The sequence below is a fragment of the Corvus hawaiiensis genome, chromosome 3, assembly GCF_020740725.1.
Source record: "Corvus hawaiiensis isolate bCorHaw1 chromosome 3, bCorHaw1.pri.cur, whole genome shotgun sequence".
In the NCBI taxonomy this organism is placed as follows: domain Eukaryota; kingdom Metazoa; phylum Chordata; class Aves; order Passeriformes; family Corvidae; genus Corvus; species Corvus hawaiiensis.
Window position 1 is genome coordinate 50,459,328 of NC_063215.1, and position 27,990 is coordinate 50,487,317.

The 27,990-nt window shown below is 39.7% G+C and overlaps 1 protein-coding gene across 3 annotated transcripts in view; it reads left to right on the top strand.

Annotated features, from left to right (window-relative positions):
* The window catches only part of NT5DC1 (5'-nucleotidase domain containing 1), a 131,112-nt gene that overhangs the window by 95,272 nt on the left and 7,850 nt on the right, over positions 1–27,990 (top strand). For 2 of the 3 annotated variants that reach the window (XM_048297803.1, XM_048297802.1), the window contains exons 9-11: positions 17,001–17,119; positions 17,957–18,115; positions 24,198–24,366. In XM_048297803.1, coding sequence (XP_048153760.1) covers positions 17,001–17,119; positions 17,957–18,115; positions 24,198–24,366 — 447 coding nt within the window. The remainder of the gene's footprint in view (positions 1–17,000; positions 17,120–17,956; positions 18,116–24,197; positions 24,367–27,990) is intronic. The other variant, XM_048297804.1, reaches the window with a different exon arrangement.

Consider the following 27,990-nt stretch of genomic DNA (forward strand, 5'->3'; position numbering starts at 1 on the left):
ACCCAGGTACTGGGCGGACTGGTGCTCTCAGCTGGCCCTCCAGCCACAGCAGGGATGCAGCACCATCCTCCCATGGGTCTCAGAAGCCTTTTGCAGGGAAGCCCATGAAGGGCCTCTTCTTGCACCTCTCAGGAGGCACAAGCAGAATAACAACAGCACCAGCAAAGGTCACCTGTGTAATCTTTTCCTCCGGTGGCTCAGGGTGTTCCTTTATGTAATGCAGCTGTGCTTGTATCCATTCTTCTGGAGATGGTGCTTCTTCCTATCAGTCTGTCTGGGTATATTCTGTAACATGAGACAACATAATAATGCATTTTTGCTGGGAGCTTGTGACAGAGTGGCATGGACAGGTTGTGCTAGCTGCACACTGCATTATTCAAGAGGTGTAAAGTCTGTAACCATTTCCCAAATCTCTTCTAAAATGACTGCCTTTATATTGTTGTAACACCCCACAGTGCCTTATGGCCCTTAAAAGCAATGCTGCTCTTTTTAGGGAAATGCTGTTTAGCAATTCTTTAAAGTGTATTGGCACTGTTTTTCATTTATTTTCCAGCTATTTAGGAAAGAAAAAGAAGTATTATAACTAACAAGTAATGATATTTTTGTACTCTAGTTTTCAAAACTAGATCTTTTTGTACGTCGCAGGATGATGATATTAAGATGAAGAGTCTCTTACTGCTCTAATATCAGAAACAGGTTCTGTAATAAGCTGGCAGTAGGAGGTCCACTGTTGAAAGGGATAAAGTATCTTGTTCTATACCCAAGCCACCACTGAGAAATAATTCCCTACTCGTATGTCAGCCAGGGATTTTCATTTTATCAAGCAACTGGTTGGTATGGATGATTATATAGAAATAATTCATATTCAGTGGTATAACCTGGCCATTTTTAATTTTTATTATAAAAAACTGGAAGGATTATGGAGGCACCTTATAAAGATGCTTCCTTCAGTTGACGCCCTCTTTAGCAACATAATCAATGCCTGACTCTACTTTCTGAAAAGCAGGCTAGGGGAGGCCAGTAGAGCTGACAGTGGAAGACACATACAAATTTCATCTCATAAACCAGGGTTTGCTTTCATACAAATATTCATAATCCACTTGAGAAGCTCAGAGAGTGTTTAAAAAAATCCACAATGTCAGGCCTCTTGGATGACTGTTTCACCTCCTACCCTTTGTTTAAATGATCTTAGTCTAAAACTATTCCACTGTGTACTGCCTTTGCAAGGTATCAGCCACTCTACAGATTATTTTTCTGATAATGTAAACAGCTGTCTCAAAGACTTCTGGTTTCCTAATATTATTTATGTGCTGTAGACAAACATTTAGAAAATCAACAGATGTTACCTTGTAATCAAAGGGATTTACCAATTAATCTTTATAAGGTTTGCTAGATAGTACCTGTGTGTAGTTTGAAATCAGTACTTTGGGAATCATTTGAGAATAGAGGCGATTATTTCCTATCGTGTCATCAATGTTTGTAATTATCTATGGGATAGGTTAGATGGGAGTCTTTTAACTGTCCTGATGGGTTAACAAACTCTTTCCAACAGTTAAATTTTATTTTATTTCATTTTTTATAAACACAGCCTTAGTTGACTGTGACCGTTTTGATTTTGGATTTTATGTGTTCAGTACAAAGTTCTGTGTGAAAGCATTTAAAACAGGTGCAAAAAGCAGAATAAAGCTGGGCCAGCACAGACTCACATCCTTTTGCAGAGCGGGTTGTTAAAGTCACAGGCTTCATTTTTTCTGATAGTTTCCAAAGTCCTTGGCTACTGTATTTGATGGTCATTGCCTCATAAAAGCAAATGTTTTGTACAATTTTGTTCCACTACAGAGATAATGAATTAGAAGTTGACAATGCGTAGTTGATTACTAACTGGCAGTGTATCATTTTTAAACCTTTCGTGAAATGCAAGAGGCACTCTGCAGTTTGCACTGATGGTGTGTGCATCCACTACTACAGTGACATGGTTAAACTGGTGTAAGTTCTTCAAGTGGTGACTCTGTAGTAGGTAGACCACATGGTAGCCAAAGAATGACTTTTTCCTTACAGTGGAAATCTGAGCTGAGAAGCCATCCCTTTTCCTAGCAGGAGGAATAGAGTGTGGTTTTTTGTGTTTATTTGGGGTTGTTTTTTGAATGGGCTTTACTGGTACTTGCTTCAGAAGTGCTGTGAGGCCAGATTGTCATCACATCATTTATACAAATTTGTTATACTAATGATGGGTTTCACTCAAGCATTTTAGAGCACGTAAGAAGCAGCAAAGCTCTGTTTCTGTTTCTACTGGGAGAGCACTGTGTTGAATTGCCCAACTACCCCAATTCACTGTAAACCTGGAGCCTGGGCCAAGGGCTAGAATTTCAGCCTGAATCTGGCCGTAGGAGGTACCTTGTTATCAACTGAACCTCCCAATGGAAATTGGGTTTGGTGCTCCTTCTTGAGCTCCTTTGGCTCAACCATATTAGCCAGAAGAGCTGCCAGGACACAGGCTAATTCTTTAACATTTACTCTGTTTGCCTAAGCATTGAGGCTTATGCAATCTCATGGTATGTGCGGGTAGGAATTTCCGCCCATCCCCTACTGCGAACCTCTATCAATACTGCAATTTCAACCACATTTGAGTCTGGCCAAGCATTCTCAGAGATATTACAGCCTCGAGAGGCTGGAGAGGAAAAGATGGGTCTATCACTGCCAACACAGAGAAAGGCTGCAGTATAAACTTCCCCTTGATTAGATACCTGAGTATCCATCCATGAGAGCCTAGCTACAAATGACCCAGCTACTGGAAAAGCACCCGTGAGACTCTGCACCCTATTAGACATTCAGTGAATGCAACAGCAGAAACAACTTCATAGGAAGATAGGCCCCATTATTTCCATTGTTGTTCACAAACAACTCCTTGTCTATTTAAAAATTTTTTTAAAAGAAAAAAAATTAAACAGTCTTTGAAATAAGGCATCTCTTTGTTGCTTTGTCATTGAGATGAAGGCTGAGCTGTGGATGCATTCTCCAATGCCCATCCTTCTTTAAAAGAAAAAAATTATAGTAAATGTGTCAGGCCAAAGTCTTTATATGTTTGCATAGTGTTCAAAGTACCTCAGAGGATAAAAGGAATAGGAAGTTATTCATCCAAAAATCAAAACAGTGAAAAACTGCAACTTGCTTCTGCATAAAGACAGCAGGGGTTGCTTCAGCTGATTACCTTTGATATTAAATAGCGTGTTTGGCACAGAGCTGATAAGAATATTACAGAAAACTAGTTCAAAGAAAGTTAAAACTGCTGCTTTCAAAAGCATGGTATCAACAATATTCCTTTTGTTAAAACTGGAAAACATGTTTAGCATAATTGCCAAGTACTCCAAAACAGAATTCTTTGTGTATGGAGAGTATGTCTTCATTTTCAAAAGGAGTTACAGTAACTACTACAGTAACACTACTACAAAATCCCAGCTATTGATTATATCATGTTATATTCAAGATCTTGAAGAATAAAACTTAAACCTCTTTTCTTTAAGGTATTGTGCAAGGATGTGATAAGAGTCAGTTTCTGTCTTCAAGATACCCACAGGCAGACCAGATAAACAAATGGTAGAAAATAAAAGCACTGGCTTTTCTGCTTGAGCCAAGGAACCAAGATATTGAATGACCTCCCCTGAATTGTATCTCCAGCAGATCTGCATATTCACCTAAGATATCTAATGTCCTAATCCAGAAGCAGTGAAGAACTGTAAACCGGGTTTGAATAAGGACTCGTAAGTCTTGACTGTGAAAATCCTTTTAGCCCTTTTTAAAGATTTAGCATAATGGGATAGTTAATATTATTTCAATTAATTCTGCTAGATTTAATTTTTATGGTTCATTAATATATCCTTTATAATTTCAAGGAATTGGACCCATGAACTTCATGTGTTCTATACTGAAATTAATCAAATTATTCAATAGTTATCCAGTAATTACTTCAAAATATTGAAAGTGATAAGCTCGACTAGTTGTTTGTTTTGGAAGACAGTTGCATACCAGTGGTTCAGGCCATGTTTATGTTTCATTTTAATGGAAGAAACGTCCTTCATAGAGAATCACGTCAAATGCCTTTAAACACATATACTATATGATTGGGAGGTCATTAAAAGTCGAGATCTATAGAAAATCCTCAGTCATAGTTTTGTGATCACTTTCTGGTGTTGTTTCTTTATTGGCTTTTATTTCAGGACTCTAGCAGAGAGTAGAACCATGATACAGTCTGATCTGGATTGTACCAGAGAGACAAGGCAGGAAAACTCCCACACTTCGGAAGCCAAATTAATCAAAAAAATGCAGCTTCTTTTCACAGCAGAATGAGCTAAGAGCCTGTCAACCCAATCTTCTCTCTCCAGTGGGTGCCCATAGAACATAAATTGCCATAGCCTAAGTCTGTGTTTTCAAAACCAAAACCAAAATGCCTAAATGACCACTTTGTATTCCAGACAAAACTGTTCAGCAAAAAAATTATCTGGCATAAGGGAATTCTTCTCTAAGACATGAAAATGTTTTTAAGGGGAGATGATCTTTTCCTCCATATTCTCTAAGAAGAGACAGACAAGATTTAGAAGCAAAGCAGTCAGCACTCAACCTAGACTACATTTATAGTGCAGTAATAATATGTGGTGCATAAAAATGATTGGGATTTATGGAAGATTTTGCACTGAATGTGGAGACCCAGTTCTGTATGGAAGACAAAAGCAAATGCACATTTCCATACATGAGCAGTGCTTGCCAAGCTGACTCCTATTAGCCCTGAGATTAGCTCAGCTGGTTAGAGCATGGTGCTAACAACACCAAGGTCACAGGCTTGTGGTAACATTAGTAGCAGCCATTCTGGAATAATACCTTGAGTTCTCATGTTTATGCTTCCACAGAAATGCTTAAGAACATCTAGCAATTTTTTATACAGATAATTCAATTCAATACCAACAATTCTAGACTAGAAGCGGGGAATTATGTTTATGAATGTCTTTTCACCTGCATTCTATTTCCAAGCACATACAAGACTGTCCATCAAGAGTGTCCATGACTGGGGCAAAGAACTAAATTGAAAATTTCAAAAGACTTAAAGGAACACTAGGGAGACAAACCATGCACAACTCCACAGCTGTTCTGGCATTAAGAGAATATATACTTCCTTTTGATTTGTTTTGTGCATTTTTATTATTAGATGGTTAAATACATTTTATTTGTATTTACAGATACATTTTATTTTGTCCATGGAACAATAAATATCCCACTGGAAAGCTTATAAATTTATGTAGATTATTACCAGACTCTACTGCTCTTTCTAAGTAGGATGTTACACCCTTGGTAGCTTATTCAAAACCTGGCTTTTCTTCTTGCCAAATCTGTATCAGAGAAATGTGGATCATTTTCAGAAGCTATTTTTTTATATGGAGTTGCAAGCCTCTCACTCTTATGGTTTCACCCCAGCCAGCAGCCAAGGCGCTCACTCACTCCCCCAGCAGCAGGATTGCAGAGAGAATCAGAGTGTAAAAGGTAGAAAACTCATGAGTGGAGATGAAGACAGTTTCTTAGTGAAAGCAAAAGCTGCGCCCTCAAGCAAAACAAAACAATTCACAGCTTCCAGGCAGGCAGGTATTCAGCCAACCCCAGGACAGCAGGGCTCCGTCACACATAACAGTGACTTGAGAAGGCAAACTCCATCACTCTAAATGTGTCTCCCTTCCTTCTTCCTCCCCTCACTTTATGTACTGAGCATGATGTCATATGGTCTGGAATATCCCTTTGGTCAGTTTGGGTCGCTGTCCCAGCTGTGTCTCCTCCCAAACTCCTATGGCACCTCCAACTTTCTAGCCAGCTTGGAAGTACTAAAAGCAGAAAAGTCCTTAACTCTGTGTAAGCTCAGCAATAACAAAAACATTTCTATTTTCATCACTGTGCTCAGCACAAATCCAAAACACAGACCCCTCCCAGCCACTCTGAAGAAAATTAACCCTTCCCCAGCCAAAACCAGCACACTCCCTCAAACAAAAATTGACTCAGAAGTACATTGTAAGGGTGCTGCCATATGTCAAAAATCAGAGGTCTATTTTGAAACAATTAAGTGCCAGTAATAGATACAGAAACCACAGTGTGTAGAAACTGCTCTGGCTATCTATCATCTATCCTCAGCCACCTCCCACTGTAGGCAATGAAGGGCCAGCAGGCCTGGTCCATGGAGGGCTTTGCAGTGCCCAAACAGCAGTGCCTCCACTGCACAGAGGACATCAGCCCACTGACCCAGTGCTGCGCTTCCTGTTGTAGAGCCTTCACACTGTGTTTCTATGTCTGGGTCTGAATCCCAGCTGAGGTGTTCTCACTGCTTAATTACAGACCTGCAGTGCTAATCAAGAGCCCCAAGGAACCCAAAGGTCTTGCAGAAGTGGGACAGGACCTATGGAAGACGGGATGCCTGAGGGATGGGTCAATATAAGTTTGTAAATTTTACTGGTCTGCTGAGATTTAGTTCAAACCTGTGAGAAATAACTTCACATTGCAGTTCTTAAAACAGTGTCAAAATCCAAATGGAATTCCTGGAAGAAAGAAAAATCACCTGTGACACAGGGGACTTACCAGTATGACCTTGAGGGGGGAAAACCTTCTTTGACATATATCACATGCGCATAAACAATATGTGATAGAAGTTGGGAGTTTTATTCATCTTTATTCTCCACGTAATTGTTTTCATCTGTAGAATTCAAAAGAAGTAGATGATTAGACAGAGAACCTTGTGATTTGCTTCATAACTAATTTGGAAATTGGAATTGAGGCAGTTTGTAGTAAAGCAAAGATAAAGTTGTGTATGGTACATTCCTGGCAGAGCGATAGCTGGCAACTGACGCAGAAAGCTTCCCTTCAGCATAGTTTCCATGAATCTGTATGTGCTGGTTTTGATTAAGGAGCTTTAGAGTTCTCTTGTGTGTTCTCCAAAATGTCAAGCTTTTATTAAGGTTAGTCTGTAGAATTGTTTTTTTGCAGAAAGCACATTTTGGTTTTCCTGCTGCAGATCTGCTATTGGAAGCAAGTAGCGAAAGGAGATGGTTAGGAAGCCCTAGAAATGAGCTGAGAGCATGTGGAGGAGTCGTGACCAAAGCCTAGGCTGAGATCTGCTTCAGTTTGATATGACAGGTGATCTCTGCCTCAGTTTCACAGTTTCTAAATACTGCAGCTTATCCAATGTTTATGAAGCACCCAGGAGAACTGCAAAGTGGTAAGTGGCAGATGAGATCTACAACAAACAGCAGATGTGGACTTATTGCAAGAGGTAAATATCAAGTGTGTAGAGAGTCACATTGTTTAGGAGCATCTAATAGGAAATAATAGGTCAGAGAATTTAAGAAGTGGACATTTCTTGGCTGGTAAGCAATCATGGGACACTGCGTCCTTTAGGTGAGTAGCAAGTCCTCTGTAGTTAATGTTCCAAAGGGAATTAGTTCTTGCAACCTGAAAGCTCAAAAACAAAAGTGGTATACCATCTTCTTCCTCACTCTCTTTGTTCTTCAGCCTGTCTTTATTATTCACATTGAGCTCCAGATGTCTTAAACTTCAATATGTATGTTGCATGTTTTTCTAGGTAGAGTGAGTGACCCCAGGACTCTTTCTCTTCATTAGCAAACATGTTCATTCTAACTTGAGTCTTACCTGCTGTAAAACCACTTCATATATTATTACTGTCCACAGATTCCAGGTGCTTCTGTGATACTGCCAGACTAAGACTGAATGCTCCAAGATTATTATTCTTTTTTTTTTCTGGAGTAATAGTAGCAAGAGATTTTATCGGTGAAATTCCTGCATAGAGAGAGCTGGCACAATGCTCTTGGTTCTGAGAAACAAGGTAAAGCACATTTTCATATAGATACCCAAGTGGTTTTGCAAACCACACAACATGCACAGATAAGGGACTGGAAAGGTAATCATAGAATGGTTTGGGTTGGAAGGGAATCTTGAAGATCATTAGTTCCAACCCCCCTGCTGTGGACATGGACACTTTCAGGTGGACCAGGTTGCTCCAAGCTCCATCCAACATGGCCTTGAACACCTCCAGGGAAGGGGCATTCTCAACTTCCCTGGACAACCTGTGCCAGTGCATCACCATACTCACGGTATCTAGTATCTAATCTAAAGCAACTCTCAATTTAAACCCATTTCCCATTATCCTCTTGCTACATGTCCTTGTAAATATTCTTGCCCCATCTTTCCTATAAGTTCCCTTCAAGGCCACAATTAGGTCACCTCAAAGCCTTCTCTTCTCCAGTCTGAATAATCACCGTTCTCTCAGCCTTTCCTTATAGAAGAGGTGCTCCATCCCCCTGATCAACTTTGTGGCCTTCCTCTGGACTCACTCCAATAGGTCCCTGTCCTTCCTGTGCTGAAGATTCCAGAGCTGGATGCAGTACTCCAGGTGGGGTCTCAGGGGAGAAGAATGTTAGGGGGACCATGTCAAAGGCCTTACAGGAGTTCAAATAAATGACATTTGTAGCTTTTCCCTTATCCACTGTTGTAGTTACTCCATCATAGAAAGCCACTAGGTTGATCAGACAGGATTTTCCCTTGGTGAAGCCATGCTGGCTGTCTGGAATCACCTCCCTGTGCCTTAGGAAGTGTCAGAGGAATCACTTCTTTTACTTCTTCAGAAGACTCATTACTACAAATCTTTCATGTGAGTCTTCCCTTCAAAGGATAACTAAACATACTTTGCCAGAAAGGAGTAATTTCCATTTTTACTTGCCGTCTCCAGCAAGTTGCATTGTTCTGAGTTTTACAGTGACCGTTTCACACGTAGGAACTCTTCCTGTTTGTTAGAACATTAATTCCCTATCATTTTTTATTTTGTTTATTAAATGTGAAGTTGTTCTGTATCTCAACAGATCCTACAGGAACAAGGTTTCATGTTGATTTTCACTCTGGTGTTACCTGTAAGCAGACCTTAAACAGCTTCTGAAATCTATGCCAGTTGTTCTAACCCTGCCATACTCTTTGTCCCTCCTTTGAATTCATCCATGACTGTGATCCACAGGGCCATGAAATTGACCCCAGACCTCAAGACTGAACGTGTCATGTCTCTGTCTTCACATGCTCACACTTCTCTTTCCCTTCTTTTGTAATGTTTTTATCTAAAAGGAATAGTAATAATATAAAATGCAGTAGAGACTGTAATAAAATCATCCTTATTGCAAAAAAATTGCAGAATCACCATTAGGATTCATTGATGATAAATGAACAGACTCCAAGGGGAGAGTCTAAAATACGTGTTAGGTCCCAATCTCTTTTGGTATCTCTTGAATATATTCTTGAGCAAAGGGAAACAAAATATAAGGCAGAAAATATATCAGGAATAAAGTGTGTTTGCTACTGAACAAAACCACCCAGTGTGATTTTGGGTATGTTTCATATTCTTTTATATCTATGATGTTAAATTATTAGTGGCAGTTTTTATATTTTCTAAGAGAAAATGGTCTTTAATTATTTAATGGCATTATATTCTAATTAAATATTTTTTCTTTGATTGTTACTTGAAGTGCCAAGTATTATAAATAATCTATAAAAATACTCACTATTTAGTACATATGTGAAGCAATGCCAAGGTAGTCTCTTCACTGACAGCTGTATTCAAATGGGTTTAATATCAGTATGATTTTTACATGTGTAACGTAATGTTTCTCTGCTACCATGTGATAAAAAGAAGTCTTGGATCAACAGGAGCCAGAACCCCTCTCTCAGCAGTCTCAGATGTTAGCTTTCATTTCCGGAGAAAACGACGGATCATTCTAAGGCATCCAGTTTTCCTTAGAAATACTGTGTTTGGGTTGGGTTCTTCTTTTTAATTACTGAAGCTGAGCAAGGCTCTAATAACCGCTATCTGCAGCTCTACTTGTAAAATGACTAACAAGCAGAAAGCTGTGTGGGTTTGCTTATTTGTTTATTTATAATTCCCAAATTTATTTTTTGCATTTGGAATCTTAAGTTAGTCTTCAAAGGTTGACATAAAACTGCTCCCCTTCAGAGGCAGCCAATATTTGGAGCTGGAACTTCAGACAGAATAAATCAATAAAATTAAAACAGGGATTTGAGACAGTGTAATAAGTTAGGAAGAAAGAATGGAACTACTCATAAATCATAAATCAACCTGTTGTATAAATAGTTTCGTATAAAAGTTAATGAAAATGTCTATTGTGTATTCCAGGCAAATGAGTATGTGTGATAACTATGCATGCTAATGTCTCCTATGCAATCATTATTCCCTTTGAAATAACATCTTTTAGGGACTTGAAAAAATGAAAAGCAAAGGCCCCTTGCAGCCGGGTCCTTATATTGCTTTGTGGGGATACATTTGTTCAGAATCAAACTGTCTATTCCAGTTTTCATATATATTTTATACCTGAAGTAATAAGATACAGGGAAAGAATTCTTAGTCTCTCTGTAACTGTGGATTAAAGAACTTTTATTCTTTTTTTGGTCCTTGGGGTTATTTTTTTTTAAGTCTAAGGCCAAGGTAAATGATGGCATGGAGTTTTTCCACATTACACTTCAGTGTCAATTTTCAGTGGGGAAGACTATGGTCCAAGAGCAAATTTCAATATGTCCTTTTTCAGTAGGTATTGCTAGGGTTTGGGTAAACTAAAAGATTACAGGCTACACAGTGCAAAGAAAATGCTTTGTGTGTCTCACTTTGATTTTAATTGGGAAATTGAGAAATTTTTCTGAAGTGACAGGTTAGGTCAGAACTGTCTGATGGCTCTCATCTCATCTTCTCTGCTTCCCTCCATGTTCTGCTTCCATCTCATGTACCCCCTGGTAAGAACAGCTATGGACAGGTACTTGAACTGAACTGTATATTCCTGGAATGTTTATGTCAGGGCTTTTTTCCTCAATTACCTTCCTTTTTTAAATTATTTTAATTGGAAATGCTTTCTGGAAAAGCCTGTCTCTCTCCATAATTATATAGGTATCTCTAGGAAGACTATGGTACTAATTTTAACATGGTTATTTTTCTGAGTGTTGGAAGCTCCTCATTTTTAGGGCTCTGGATCTTCTTACAAAACTGAGATCCAGAATAAAACTGCTCTAGAGAGGAAATTTATTTCTTTTCTTGCCATTTTGTACCTTTCCAAGATCCCAATTCAAAAACACAAAACAGACAAAAAACCCTTACAAAATATGTGCAATGAAGAAGGGAAATTATGTATTTATGTCCCACTTATCCTTGCAAAGTAGAAGTTTTCTGATTTATAAATGCAATTAAATAAAATTATGGCAAAACCCTCACCAAATTTGCACATGAACTACAATTAAAAATGAACTTGTAGGAGAATCATTTCCCTAAAAGTGATTTTTCTTTTCTGAGAAAAAAATGTCTTTGCTTGTATTTCATCATATCAGTGTTTTAAACAGAAATGCTTTGTTAGCCAGACTGTTCCTGGGGTGGCAAAAAGTTAATGCTTTGACAGATTTGAAAACAAATTACTTAATCTGTAGGGAGATGTTATTTTCAGTTCCTGTAACACAACAATCAAAACCTTCTAGAGAAACTTAATTGCTGACATCTCTAAAGGAACTACTGATTTTCTTACAAACAAGTAAAACTTCAGTTTAGTCTCTACCTAGCCTGTTGCTTGGCACAGTTTAAGCAGTAAGGCAGATTTTAATAAAAGCCTAAAAGGTTTTGATAAAACTAAAAATGTAAAAACTCTTTTTTTTTTTCATTTCTGCTCAGAGGATTCTGTGGTTTTTACATATGCCCAGAGCAATTTGAAAATACACTATTTTGTACTTTGGTCTTACCAGGTCTTACAAAACAGTGGAAGGACAGAAGTCCTTCCTGAGAAAAGTAATTGTTAATAATGGGATAAACAGTACTTAGGAATTATTAAGAAATAGGGGGTTTTTTCCCACAGGGTGGTATCTGTATTTTTTCCTCAGCTTTATCTGTGGTGCTCTTCCAGAGCATTGCCAGATTTTAATAGTACCGTTATTTAGTCCTCTGTAGGATCGAACACATATATGTTGGGATTGCTAAGCATAAGAAATATGTATCACTCCCTATGTAAACTTTAAAATCATGTTCCAGTTTTCAAAACTGAATTTTTACTTTGATTAGTTCAGCCTCTGTCTCACCAACCGTAAGCCACCCCAAAAAACACAGAATGATGAAAAGGCAGGAAGGGGAGGTGATCTTCAGGCATTTCCTGGGGAAAAAAAAAATAATAACAGCTAGGATAGCCAAAAATGGAGATGGCCAAAATCACCAGTCACTTTGGGAAGCCTTAACCTTTCATTTCAGCATATCATGTTAAGGAAATAATTTGTTCTTTATCATTTCCCTCCAGTCATCCAGTCAGACAAGGGACTGACAAGTGCTGATGCATGAGCAGATGGATTTCACAGCTGCTTCCAGGGCACAGAAGTAATTCAGGGATGGCAAAACACACACTAATACCTGAGTGAATCCTGAAAACCACACAGCACAGTTGGTTGGTCTATACACAGGAATTTTTGGTGATAGCCTAAAAAGGGTGCCCATAAGGTATGAAGCTTTACCTCCAGGAATCTTGTAAGTACTTGCTTTCTTCATGGAGAACATGCCCACAGGGAAACTGCAGCTTTAGTCATCCCATCTTGTTACACCTTTACAACTGGAAGAATCCACCTGTGCAGGTCCCCTTCTCCTTGTACAGTAATGCACTCTCCTGCCCTGATTTCCCTTTTGGAAAGGAGAGTTTGTCTTTCTTAAGTGAGCTCAAAATGCTATCCAGAACCAGACTGTGTTTGCAAGTGAGACTGGAACATAACCCAGTTTTTATATTAATCCCTCATGGTCTGAAATGCCATTATTTTAAATTGCAGAGAGGCGTATCAGTGTGATAGTTGTGGACCATAGAATGGACTTGTTTTACAATAACCCCCGTGTTGGTAACCAGAGCTTCAGTTGCTGAACACGTGAGCCCATCTGCATGAGGTGCCTGCAGGCAGAGGGAGCCCACCAGAGCTGCCCATGGGCAAGAAGAGGCAGGAGCAGGTACAGGCACAAGCAGCGACAGAGTTGACACATTTTTCATTCTACTGCACAGCTCAAAGGGAAAAAAAATACCAGTAACTGTAATAGCCAGTCTAACTGGGTCTGTGTGGAAATGGGTTAAAGGCTCTCTAGAGAAAGGCAGAAGAAGGGGCTGTAGGAGAGCTGTATGCACATTGTAGTTAAACCCAGCACACTTTCAGCTGACAGGGCCTCTGGGCACTTGGAATTGCTTTCTTCCCCAGGTCTCTGCCCAGTCAAGTAGATGTGAGGTGTCCTCAGGCTCTTTGGTGAGTCACTGGCAGGTCCTGGCCCCAGTGTATAGCCAGCACTCACTGCAGGGCACCCAGCCAGAGGAGCAGCACAGGGTGGTGCCTCAGGAGTGGTGAACTGATGAAAATTAACCTGGGTGTAGGTATGGCTCACTGTAGGCGAAGAACTGTTGAAGCATAAATTCACCCTTGCCTCAGCTTCTCTCTTAACCTTGGGCTTCCCAGCTGAGAGCCCTATCTCACAGGCTGGGGTCTAACAGTGTAAACACCAGCCAAGCTGGGGATAGACCCCAGGTTCAGACCCTTCCCATCTCAGCAGGTATAACTCGTAAGAGGACACAGAGCAGATGGCAGTAAGCAAGCTGTGCAAAGTCTTTCCCAAAAAAATGACTCTGCCAAAGTAAATTACCATCAGTTGTCATTTAAATGAGAATAAGCTTCACTGATTACATTTTGCATAATCATTCAGAATGAAACCAGATGTTCCTCAAGCCATGTTTTAAAGCTGCAATGCATGTTTAAACGTAGGCAAGAACATTCTCACAAGAAAAAGGATATTGAGTCTTGTTAGTGAACTGGTTTCTCTGAAAAAACTTATATTTTCTTGGTGATGAAAGTATATTTATGAATCAGAAACCATTTCCCAAGCTGTTAGACAAAGCTGTATGGAAATTACCATCCCAGCAATGATAGTATTGCCCCAGCATGAGTCAAGCTTTCCTTGTTGTTTTTAAAAAGGAACGGTAACTTCCCCTCAGGAAGACAGCTCTGAATCACAGTTAGGTTTGGGCAAGTGTTTTAACAGAATGATTTTCTGGGTTTAATTATTTTAATTTTACTTGCTTGGTACCTTTACATTTCTTGACGTGGCAGGTTTTCAGTCTACAGCCAGGAATCTGGGTTTCAGTGTTATGTGAGGCTTCAGAAGAATCACTTCATCTAAATCATCAGAGAAATTCTTGTTGGTTATCCAGTCTGTTTGAAATTGTCAGGACATCTCTTTTCCTCCTAGCTTATAAGACCTAAAGCACCCCCACCTATGTATGTTGCTTCCTGCTGGAAGAATATTTATAGCATTTCTGACCTTTGAATGAACTTATAAGAATCAATAACAGCAAAGTGGAAAGAAGGTCAGCAGCAGTTTTCCTCTTGACTGAGTGTAGCTAGTATTAGGCTTGGAATATCTAGCATATATTAGGAACTATCATAATCATATTTATGCAGCATTTAAGCGAATTAGAAACCGTCCTCGTTAATGACTTATTGCAACTGCAACTCCATCCATTTCCTTCCACTTCAGATTACAGTAATAAAATTGACACAGTCACCCCTCGATGTGTGAGCACAAGCAGCCATGTGAGATGGTTCAAGGCAAGGTTTGTCCATTCAGAGTTGTTATCCCTATGACCCTACAACTCAAATATTTTAAAGCACCCTTCCTAATTCCTCAAATTTAGGAAGCTCCTTCCAAAATCAAAGTGTTCCCATAATGAACTAGACATCTCAGTGCTGTTTGCTGCCTCCTTCTAAAGGGGAAATTAATTTCTCTTTATTTCATTGTCTAAAAGCAAATTTTCTAACTTAATTAAATCCTTTCCTTCTCCAGACTTGGCACCCCTAAAAAATGCTTGTTGCACTGTCGTTTGCCTACCACAGGGCCAACTAGTTCAGATTGTAACTGTGAATTAGAAACCTAAATTCCGGATGCCTTGAGTTAAGTGAGATTAATCCCATTGCTAGCAGTGACAGTAATAGCTCTCACAGAGCGAGAGGTCTTCTACCTTGTAATTAGAGTGAATTGTTTCAGTCAGGACTTCCCCTCGTGCCATTCCACAGAGGTAGCAAGCAGGGTTTTGCTCTTTGCTGGAGCCTCCTGAAGCTGCTGTAATACATAGGGCTCCTGTTTGCAAATGCAATGTCATTTTTCTGAAAATACCTCTCATAAAAGCTCCATTTTTCTCCAGTATTTTCCTGATTGACTGAATGGAGAGACAATGATAGCTATACAAATCTTCACAAATTTAAAAAAACTTCATCGCATCTCAAAAGAGTTGTTTTCATATGTTTCTTTTTCTATGTCCATGTCATTTGAAGAGTGTGGCTACTTGTTCAATGAGCCATCCAAAAATGTGTCTAAAAATACAAGAAAAATAAAATAAATTTCCTGTTTTGACTTCTGTTGAACAAACTTCTGTTTGTTCAAAAGTGGTTTGATCAAAGGTTTTAATAGTCAGGAAATTAAGATTTTTTTTAATGGATGCTATCATATTTTTTATTATTGTAATTATTGTTACATTCCTGAAGAAGAACAAAGGAAAAGACATTTCCACACAAGTTCCACATGAATTGTTAACATCAACTTTGAATTTCCTTGTTTTTTCCTAGTTTATAAAACACCCTTAATATAGAATTGTTTTGTCTCCATTTCTTCAATTTCATGGAATCATAATATTAAAGAATGGTGTCATTCCTCTCTCCACGCACCCATTTCCATCTTCTTGCTTCTTTTTTAATTTCTTTCAAAGACCAATGTATTGCACCATACACATCTTCAGTGCTCTTAAACATAAAGCTGTCTTAGCATTTCACCATTCTCCAAAATTTGCACTTCAGCTTTCAGCAGTCTCTAACCAAGTAGATGTTGCTCTTTTCCTCTTATTCCTAATACATTTTAAGTACTTTGAAAAATTCTATAAAGCAAGAGAAAAACTGAAGTTCTGATGTTACACCTAAGTCAGATCTAAGTACTGGGTTGGTTTCTAACTCTTCTGTCTCTAGCATGAAATAAGACACGTTTGAGACTAAATAACAAAATCAACCTTTTGTTATATCAATTCAATAGACAAAAGACATTAATATTAATATTTCTGATGAAACTCTATCGGTTCACTGAGACTACTATTTTGGCTCCATCAAGAAGCTAAAAGGAGTTCATCTGGCAATAGCACATGGATTTGAAAAAGCAACAAGGTTATATGGACAGCAGGTCAGATCCATGCTTTGGAACCAGCCAGAGACAAAGCCTATGGCAGAGTTGGGTGATGACCAGGGAGTTTCAGTTTCTACTGATTTTTCTCATTTGCTGACACTGCCAGAGTGGGTACATGTCACTGTGATTTATACCACCACCAGCAACATTGTGGTTGTTGTCCACTCGTCGTCTCTTCAAAACTGGATGATACCTGGAACTCCTCATTGTTTGTTCTGATCTAAGGCCGGTGAACGCCCTTAAGAGCTGCTTCAGTCTTTGTTGGGTTTATGTCAGTGTTTAAAAACTGTGGGTCATTTTTATGCATGGCAAGGTACCTGCTGCCTCCTAAAGTCTGTTTTATTTCACAGTTTCACCTTCATCTGTAGCAGCTCCATCAGCCTGGTCTGTGTGGCCTCCTGCCTTCTCTGCTGTAGTGTTTGGGTGGCAAAGCCCATGAATTGAATTCTTTAGGTCTTCTGTAGCCAGTACTGATGAAACTCAACTGCTTCTTTTCTCACAAATATCTGTCTACCCCCAGCTACCAAACACCTTGACTGAATCCACAGTCAGTACTGGAACTTGAGCCAGACACTGGGGCTGGTTTAATGTCAAAATAGACCAGCTGTGCACAGGCGGCTTCTCACACAAGTCACGAGTACAGGAGGATGGGCTGGTTTCACTAACAGCATGCAATTTTGCGTGGTGATTTCAGAGAATGACGAGGAGCAGGAGGCTCTGCTGTCACTGGACAAGCCTGGTTGGTATTCCCAAGGTAATGCTATCCAGCTTTATGATCTACTGAAGAAGATGACTGGCAAGTTGGATCCCAAGGTATGTTATAAGTGAGAGTAAATCTTTCTGAAAATACCCTGTTTCAGTCAAGAATTCACCAGACAACCTTTCATTAAAGTTCTTGATGTGATTGGTCACAAACATCTGTTCTGGTTGTGCTTGCTGCTAACAGCCTGCAGCCCAGAACTGGAAGTAGTGTATTTGGCTTCTTACCGGTAAAATATGTAAACTTTCTAGATGTAAACTTTCTGTATGCATGGTTAAGCATTTCAGCAGCTTTGGGAAGAATCAGGTTGTAATCGGGAAATCTCCCTGAGGAAACAGATCATATAGATTAAAAGATGGCATCAGTGAAGACTAGGGCTTGGTTATTTTAAGTACAGGTCTGGACAGGTGAAAATGCCACTGAAGATGGTGTGACAACATTTTTCGTAGTGAATAAATTCTTCCCTGGACACAGAAGATTTCTGAGTCACCGAGGAGTGCTTATGTTCTCTTTTGTTTCCAATGTAGTCTAAAACTTGTTCCAGTTTAGTGTATTTTCTTGGTACTCTTTCCACTGCTTCCCATCAAGCTATTTCTGTCAGTCAAAAAACTCACACTTCCTTTTGCTGGTCCCAGTTAGGCATCCCTTTCCAATGCCCCTGGAGGGCAAGAGCAGGGAGCGTATGTGGGGCCAGCCTTTCCCTTATGGAACTGGTTGAAGATAAACCTCAAACTTGACATTAATACGATCTCTGCATGTCATGACCAAGTGTAAACATGGAGAAATTTTTATTAGGTCGTTCTAAGGCTCTTTTTCTCTCTCTGTGAAATACAGTTTGCTTGTGTTTTCCTTGAATACAATGAACTTCTAGTTTGCTTCTTCCCTCATAGGTTGTTTATTTCGGTGACAGTATGCACTCAGATATTTTCCCAGCTCGTCACTATAGCAACTGGGAAACTGTCTTCATCCTAGAGGAGCTTCTAGGGGATGGAGGTACAGTGCCTGCGAAGGCTGAATCTGAGCCCTTGGAGAAGAAAGGAAAATATGAGGTAAGGGTTCCTGCAGATGTTTCCTGGAACAGAATAAAATAAATTACAAAAAGCCTCATGTCACCTGCGCTAAGAATGAACCTTCTTATCCTACCAGGGTGCTGGCAGCATCAGCATGCCCCACAGATGTATCCTCCTTGTCAGGAGGATGCCATTCTGTCCCAGCTCAGCAATGCATGGGTAGCACAGCACCTCTCCCTGGAGCTAAGCCATGGATCTCAGAAAAGGAGCTGTACGTGCACTCCTTTAGCAAGAACCTTTGTAGTAACAAGATCCTGCCCTCCATCCCACAAGGAGAAATTTCATGCCCACTTATCACAAGTCCAGCACTTGAACTCTGCTAAGATCATGATGTTTCCCCGTGTGTTGAGGCCAACTGTAAACACGGACAAATTTTTATTACATTGTTTTAAAGGTTGCTTTCTCTGTGTGAAACATGGTTTATTTGTGCTTTCCTTATATACACAGAACTTTTAATTTGCTGCTTCCCTCACAGGTTATTTTGGTGACAGCTGTGCTCAGGTAAGAGGGACTGCTTCAAAATCTGGTCCAGTGCAGACTTACTGATAGTTATCTCAGATAAATAACGTGATTTTCAGGTTGATCACAGTTGGGAAGCAGGGCCTTAGCACTACTGTCACCTTTTAATTCTCCCACAGAAAGTGGAAAGTTACTATGGTTTATGCTTTCCTCTGCTGCCAAAGAGCAAAGTAAATAGGAAACAGCACTGAGATGGATGATGAGGCAGCATTCTACCTCCAGCATGTCCCGTGTGGGTAGGAACTACAGCGAAGCTTCACTCTCCATTTGGAGTGTCTCTTCATTTCATATGCTACTAAATAAGTAGGTCATTTTCTTCTAGTTGCAGCAAGATACATTTGCTTCTCACACTTTGCTTTGTAAAGCACTAAACTTTATTTTTCTTTTAAAATAATTACTCTTTGTGGTTAAAAGTTAACTTACCAATAGAAAAGATTTGGGGGGTGCTTTTATACTAGGTATGTTTTTAATCCAAGTGTTGTAAAAGATCCTGGTTTTAAAGGAGGAAAGTGTATCTTCAATGGGACTAAAACAATATGGAAGTGCTATTTATATCTTTATATTTTTAATAGACGTATCTCATATTTCCCCCCACTATCCTGATTTCTAAACTAAGGTCAGACAAAGATATTTCAGTCACTGAAATAAGGAAATATATTCATTAATGTTCAGGATTTTTCCTGGGTTGTAGAAAAATAAAAATGAAGACAAAAAAATTTAATATACTATCAAAAGAATGTGTTTCTCAGTAGGAAGGGGACGTGGGGGAGGAAGAGCTAGTGGCACTTCATAGGTTAATACAATCTAATTTATGTAATTAGTGCTTTAAAAATAACTCATTTTCATCCATAAATTTGTTCATTCTCTGACTGGAGATTCTGCTGCATTGCTGCGTAAAACTTACATCTCTATGAGGTTTGGGGGATTTTGTTCAACATGGTTTCTTAAGCATGTTCAGTATATGCTTTTGAAGCACACATTTTTAAACAGACATATAGGAAGTTGTTCTTTTCCTGGGAGTACAAAGAGTAATGGATTGATGCGTTTCCAAGCCCACGATGATGATGTGGTTTTCCCTTGTTGCAACACCTCTGCTCGAGCGCCTGCAAGATCCATCTTCTCTATCACAGCAGCTGTCAAGCAGCAAATTGAGACTTTTAGACAGGTGCTTGACAGTTCACTGACACTGCAGCACTCTTGATAAGAGATTGCCGTATCTCAAGGAGACACCACCCCTACCACACACAACCCCTGTTCGTTTACATCCGCTACAAGTGACAGCGAGCAAGCAAGGGAGAAATGAATCGCACTGATTAAAGGAACCTGAACCAGGGGGGCCGTGGCAGGTCAGTGGTGTTATTTCATTACCATGCTGCTCACTGGAGTCTGAACAACAGGTCACATCCATATCTCTGCAGTTGACTGGACACCACTAACTTAACAGGACTAGTTCAAAGGGACTCCCTTTACAAGCCTATGAGAGTTTTATTTTCATTCCCCCAAGCAACTTCTCCCATTAACCCTTTGGTTAAGAAGGGAGAAAAGCCAATTGAAAGGATTGTACAAAGACAGGTGTTTTTGGAAAATTAGTCACAAATAGATTAGATTTCATCTGGTTAATCAGCCTTAACATTCATTGGCAATAAAAAATACACTACTACTGTAGATTTTCTGTGCCATGCTGTGTGTGCAGAAAGGGACTGAAAGCTTAATACATGATGTAACTCTCAATTCTATCACTCTTTACAAAATACTATTAAAGTAATAAAGTATTGCTTTAATTGGCAATTGCATGTTTCACAAAGAAATTACAAAAATCTGGTTTTAGTTGTTTGACTGGTGTTTCATCACTAACAGGGAGAGGGGAAGAAAACAACCTCCTCACACACAAAGTTGGAGACTTGTAATTTCCATTTTCATTTGCAGTTTTTGTCTTTTCCCTTCAATTAAATGAATTATATAAGCCAGATAGACATAACTGTGAAATTACGGTAACAACTGCAGTTCTTTCAAGTGCATGAGTCATAACCAAATAAGCAAGAGAATAGCAAACTAAACACTATTTATGTAGTTACTTGGCTTCTAAGTAAATTGCAGCATGCAGGATGAATAAAAATATGAAGCATTGTGTTGAAACAAGATTTCCACACCCCCCCCGCCAGAATTGGGGGTTGGTTTGTTTGGTTTGTTTGGCTGGAGGCTTTGGTTTTGCATTCTGTTCTTTAAATGCGTGATCAGTTCCATCAATGAACACTCAAAGGAAAGCTGGAATTTGTCCCAGGATTTTGAGGAAAATTATTACAGAGGAGCTGTCAGTGTGTAAAAAACCTTGGGCTATATGAATGAATGGAGCAGAAATCAAAGAATTAATTGGTGGATATAGACAATAATTTTGTAGTTAGAAGGGAGAACTTAATTTTTACAATATTGCCTAGTGACTGGTTCTTTGTAGAGGTCAGGGCTGTTATCACCCCGAATTTCCATTAACTCCCTTGGTGTGACAATAGACAAGGCTGTTTACTTTATGCCTTTTGGCTCTGTTTGTCTCTTTATTCCTGATTATCTGACACAAATCTAACAGTACTTTTAGGAAAAACCTGATGGGCTGTGTGAAGCCTGGTGAGTTAAAGCACCCTGAAGTGCAGCACATTTTATTTTACGTCTGCTTATCCCTGTGGTAGTTTAGGTACAATGATCATGGGTGAAATGTTTTATATTTGCATGATGTGTAGGAGGGCAGATTCTGTGCAACAAAATTCAGACCAATGGGTCAGTTGTCCATTTGCACACCCAGCATGGGTGTGTTATACAGGGACAGCCGTTGTTGTGGCCAGCACAGCTGTGCTGACAGAAACATCTCAAATACTTACTGTTACACCAGCAAAACTGTATTTTGAGCATTGATTTTTTTTTCTGGCATCAAGAGTCAGTGGTGGTGTTACTACCTCAGCACAAAGCATACAGTCATCAGTACCATCACTGATACTGGATGCAGTAAAGTATTCCTCATGCTCCTGCTTGGTACAAAGGTGATGGCATAGATGGCAAATCTGCATCTAAATAAAGCCCTTAAAAATACTAACAGCTTGATCTTTCACTCCTGTCTCCTTTATGTCTTTCTTTCTTTCATCTCTTTACCAAATGTAGAAAAACTTCAGAGCTCAGCTCCCTGCTAATTTCTATTTTAGAAAGGTCATTTGTAAGCTGACAAATCAGTGTTACCCAAGGGTCCTTTTAACAGATTCTGTCTATTCTGTTAACAGGCCCTATTTGTCTGCAGTTAGCAGAGCAAAGGTGATAGTAAGTATTGCAGGTGTTTTGACTTTGTGGAAGGCCCTGGAACTTGGGGATTTCTGGTACCATCCCTATTTCCCTGAAGTATAGATGTTTTCTATGAGGCTTTGTACCCTCATCTGACACAATCAACATCTGACCTGCTGCTGTCTGACCAATATGCCTGAGAGCAAACCAATATGCTTGGGGGATTTGCATGAGAAAGAGGGATTGCTGGGCGTTTTCCAGGATCTACTGTCCTGCTGTGAGAGCAAATTCTGTGTCTGAGGACTGCAGGAGTGGCTGATGCATCTTCCAGAGCTCCTCAGCCCCACTGCTGGGCATGTGCCTCCAGACATGCGAGTAGCCACAGTAAGAGGAGACTTCTGCCTCAGATGTACAGATTCATGGTATGTGGTCTGTCCTTCACTGCAGGCTATGATGTGTGCTGCATGCAGATGAGATAAGGACATCTTCAGGGCATCAGTTAGGGATGGAAGGAGGACCTATGTCTGATATTTCCTAGGGATGTGGTCAAAGTTTCGACTGCTCTTTCCAGATTTGAAGTCAAGATTTAGCTTGCCAGGCCTGCCCTGTCATGTGGAGATAAGCCAGTAAAAAAATGATGTGAGTTCTCTATCAGATGACTTGATGACAAGTCTCATATCTAACTGGGTTTGGTTTTACCAAGGGCTGGGACTGTAAATCCAAAATGTAACTCCCTCCTCCTTAATAAGGAAGAAATTCCCACCGTAGAATCAAACTTCTGGAAAAATCAGTTCATTTCCTCAGGTTGCATTTTTAGTTGTCTACTGAACTAACCATCCATTTCAGAAAGCAGAACCCTCACATTTTTTCTCTTGTCAATAAACAGGGCCCTGTCTTTTGTGCAAATGCTTATGTGGGCCACTGCTGGGGTTGTTGTTCTGATTAATCACCTGAACAGCTGTAACAGCCTTAAGACTTTTCTGCATCTGTCATCCAGCTGGCAAACAGGTTTTAATTCATCAGAGCATCTACACTTAATTATAACTGATGTAAAGTCTTGGGATTTGCATAGAAAGATAAGATATGGTGTAAAAATAAAAATAAAGTAACATGCTGTCCCTTTGTGTAAGGTACAAAAAAAAGCCCCAAAAACCCCACAAAAAAAGCCCAGGACTTCAGGTAAATGCTTATTTTGAAACAAAAGATAGGAGGTTTTTTCCAACTTATTTACATCAGAAGACAGAAATTAATATCTCCATTTGTTGAAATCAGTACTTCCTCCCCACCCCCAGCCATGCTCAGAGGAAAAACTGTAACTCAGACTCAGGGAAAGAGTAGCTCTGTGTTTACTGGTGTTATCTGTCTGGCTGCATCCACCGCTTCCTTTTGATGAAAAGATACAGGCCTCTGTCATAAACACCAGCAGATTCTCAAAACTGTTAGGAGAGGGGTTAAATGGAGAATAAAGTACAAAAGTTCACAAATCTGGAGGCACACGCTATGGTATCTGTTCTGTGCTCTGCAGGTCTGAGAAATTACTTTGGACACAAATGACTTTAACAGATTTTCTGTAGCGTAGTTTTGTTTCCCATTTTTTCCTCTTTCTGTAGATGTGTCCTAGCATTTTTTTTCTGATTGGTCATGGCAGTATATAGCAGGCTTCAAGATGAACTGGTAAAAAATCAGTTTTCCCAATGCTGCTTCAATGCTTTCTTTAAAGCATAATTAATCTAGATGTTGTCTGAAAATATACATTAAAAAAATTAATATTCTACAATTTTCTAGGCAACGGACTGTCTCTCCATGGATTCTGTGGCTCTGTTTTCACTCGTTCCTCAGCTCAGAAACAGATAACACAGGTGGCATAATGCATTCTTTGCAGTTACTCCACCTAGCACCAGGAAGCTCCTTTTCCCCCAGGAGGAGGTCCCAGCTGTATCACAGCCTCTCCAGCAGTGAAGGGCAGCAAGCAATTCACACTATCAAAAACAGAAAAACAGGGAAAATAGAAGGGGTTTTCTTACAAGGTTTAAAAAAATGTTTAAAGTTAACTTTTTATGTCCTAGGGAATCCACAAATTGTATAAACAGGAACTTGGGGACTTATGGGCAGAAGATTGCTATTGTCTTTATATTTTAAAGCCGCATTGCTCCTGAGATACAATATAGGTTTCCCAGAAAATCAGATAAACACTAGAGTTCCTTAAACTAATGCTTGTGGATGAATAAAGGAGTTTTTCGGGGTTTTTTTAAGCTTACATATTTATTTATTTTTCTTTCAGGAAGATCAGCTCAAAGTTCCTTACTTTGTGTCTAAACAGTGGGGCTCTTTCTTCACGGACAGATTGCCAGGCCTGGAAAATGCAGAGGAAACCTTAGTTCACACGTGGTCCTGTAAATGTATTAGCACTTACAGCACTATTGCAATCCCTAGTCTGGAAGCAATAGCAGGTAAAGAAGATGTTTGGTTGGTTTTATTTTCTAATGAACATCTAGTATTCATAGTAAATGTGTAGTGCTGTAGATCTGGTTTTGAGATTACATGTATCTAAAATATGTTCAAAATACTCTGTTCATATGATGCAACACTTAGCACTAGTGGCCTAAGTGACTGATTACTTTGATGTTTGTGCTTTTAATTGTTGCCTGATGCACCAGGCTTTTGGTTTGTGTCTGCAAATACTAGGTGTTTAATTGATTCTCTGTTAGAGATAGGGTGCAACATTTACCAGACCAGATTAGTTCCTGAGCTTGGTCTGGACTTCCCCACTGTGTTTTGCTGTTTCTACTTTCAGTGGTGAGTTGCATTTGAAAAGAACAATGTGCAAAGCTTGTTACACTTCCCCTATCAGCTCACTGTAACTTTGCAACTGCAGTACATACCAGTGGATTACCAAGTGGTGGTGAAGACCTCCATGCGCTCAATTTACCATTTTGCATCACTGAACTTTGTCAATACCCATACCTAAAGGAACGAACAAATCATTAAATGAGTGAAGAACACAGGAAGCATTTACTTTACTCACCCCTCTGTTCAATGTCTGTTGCCTGCTTCATGCATAAGACAGAGGAATAAAAAGTTTGTTGCAAGAGAGCATTTCAGGTTTGCCCTGCAGTGACTTCTACAGCAGGACATGTGGTAGACCTTTTCTTTGCAACCCTATTTTACACACGTACTTACACTGTCTGGATATCTCAAAACAGAACAATCATAGAGTGCCACAATTTATTTATGCTTCTGGTGTTTGCCATTTTGCAATCTATGTCAGTCTAAAGGGACAAAGCCCAAATATACCAAGGGAAAATGCCAACAGAAAAGATAACTTTTGTAAAACTCCCATCTAATAATACTTTTTCCAGGGTTATACTGTGGCTTGCTTTGGAAGTGTTGGCCAAGAGAGAACACATCAGTCAGCCACAGTCTGAAAGTCTGCCTCCCAGCCAGCTTCCCCCCAACCACAGCTCAGTTTAAAGGACAAGCAAGGGCTCTCAACCACAAATGTACCACCAGCTTTCCAGCTACAGATGAAAGGGTGAGAACCAGAAGGGCATATCTGAGCAGTTAGTGAGTAGGATAGCTGCCTGTCATCAGCAGTGGAGCTCTTGCAAAGCCTGTTTCTCCATTAGGAGGGACACGGTGTGCTGTCCCTTGCTGCACTGAACCAGCGCTGGGGCAGGGGGTCATGTCTGTGAAAGTTAAACCCCAGTGCTAAAGGACAGGGGAGGGATAATGTTTTAAACGTGCAGCTGTGCACCAGACAGCAGACTCAAAGGTGGAGGTACGAGAACATCTCTGCTTTCTTACAGAGAGAGGTATTTCTTGTTTGCTTGTGTGGAAGAGCAGATGTTCATTATTATGGATGTTGAGGAATTCCTGACTCCTCTTGAATACCTTGTCTGACTCCTGTCACAGCAAGCTGTGAGAACCCCTGCTTTGCCAAGCCCTGAAGATCTGGCTGCAGTTGTAAGTCATATCTTAGCTGCAGCTATTTGGGAATAACTAGCTAGAAGAGATTGAAACAGGTTATGCGAGTTTGATGCACTCCAGCTTTTCCTTTTGTATTCATCTGCTTTAATTACCAGCAGAGGACTTTCCACTGCCAAGCTGCAAAAACACAGGCCTTTCCTCAAGATCCCCTGAGCCTAAGTGTGCAGCCAGACTGCCACCATGCTGACCACATGAAACCAGCTCCCAGCCAGCAATGTGAGCTCAACTCCGGCTGGCTCAGCCTTGGCAGCACCTGGCTCAGCCTGACCCAGCCAAACAAGCTGCCACTTCACTGGAGGTGTGCTGCAGCCTCCTGTGAGCTGGGGGTTGACAGTGGCTTCTCTTCCAACAATGTCTGACCTGGCTTTTGTACGCCTATGTGAGCAGTAGTAAGTGCCACGTACAAGTCAGGATCCCAACAGCTTGTGATCTGCAAAAATATTTGGTGAAATGCAGAGGATTGCTGCACTGCTTATTTGAGATTGATTCTTGTCATTTGGCTGCAACAAGTATCTGTGCATAAAGAACAGCTTAGTGTACTTCTCAAGGTACATTGAAAAAGATTATTCCAAAAACTATTCAATGTTAGTCAGTACTAGCAATGTTTACAAAAATAACTCAGTTTTCATCAAAATTCTTAAGAGAATTCTTTTCAGAGCATTATCAGAAATTACCTTGGTAATAAAACCCTTCAAGACTGTTTGCTTCCTTTATATTTTTTTTTAATCAAGGAAATATGTAAAAAAAATTAAAATGAGCTGTACAACTGAATTGAGAAGTTGGCATAGAAACAACTCTGACAGTTCTCTTTTTTCACCGACCTGTTGTAAGTTTGGTGCAGGTGCCTTCTGATAGTTTCACCTGAAGAATTTATGCATTAAACTAAAAGGAATGATCTGAGAGTTACCAAAGAGCATTGTAGGAAAAGGGTTTCATAGGGAATGCTGCTGTTGGAGTTTTTGTCCAAAGAGTTCAAAGATGCATTAGAAGTTCTGAACTTTAATCTCACCTCTGGCAAGGAGGGTGTTACTGGAATTGCAGACTCTTGCACCACAGCTCATCATCTAAACTCCCCTGAGAGTACGTGAAGAGAATGTGGCATTTTCCTTGTGCATGAAAAAGTATATTTCATTTATTGTTAAAATTGCCCAAAGGAGACCTTCTGCAATACTTTCTGTGTACTTCCCTCAGTTTGGAGTGGAAGTCAGATAAAGGTTATACTGACACTACATGGTTAATTCTCCTATTCTACATGCCTCATTCGCAAATCCATCTGTTTCTCCACTTTTCTGCTATTGAGTCTCTCCTCATTTACAACTCCCTTACAGATTTTGACCATTTTAAAGCACAATGATATCATAAAATAGATTTTCCAAACTGGGATCCATTGCCGTGGGAATGTTACTTTAGAGCTCCCATATGGAAATTAAAAGGTGGAGGGGTCTCTCTGAAAAATGAAGTTTTGCATAAACCACAGTTTCTAGTACATCCTTCTCCCCTTCAGAAGGTTAGGTATGAGCCAAGTAGAGGAGGATTACTCTTTCCTACCTGAATAATCTGAACTTTACCTTCAAAGATTGTGACCACTACCCTGTGACCATGTGATCACATTTCCAGATCCCCATGTTAATAATTGCATTTCCTGCATCATATAGGTATTCCAACAATAATTTCAACAATTTCAAAAATACTATTTCAGACAGGTTTTTTGATTAAAAGTTCTTTGATCCCAAAATACAATGCACATATTTCAAGCTAATGCTTCACCTTTCAATCTCACTCTGTTTGGTATTTTTATAAAAGTCGCACTTCAAAAAATTCCATGAGTTTTAGAGCTATGGGGGGAAGTTTGGTAAGTTGTTCTTTTTTTTCTTCATTGCAAAGAAAAGGTTAAGAAAGTGGGCTCTAAATCGTAATAAGGAGAACATAAAAAACTTTTTTTCTAATTTCATTATTTTTAACCTAATGTTCTAAACTTGTCTCATAACCTCTGAATAGTGAAGTTTTTCATAGGATTAAAAACTACTGCAAGCAAGAATAGGAGATTGAGTGATGTTGCAGCTCAAGAGAATTTCATTTCAGAGAAG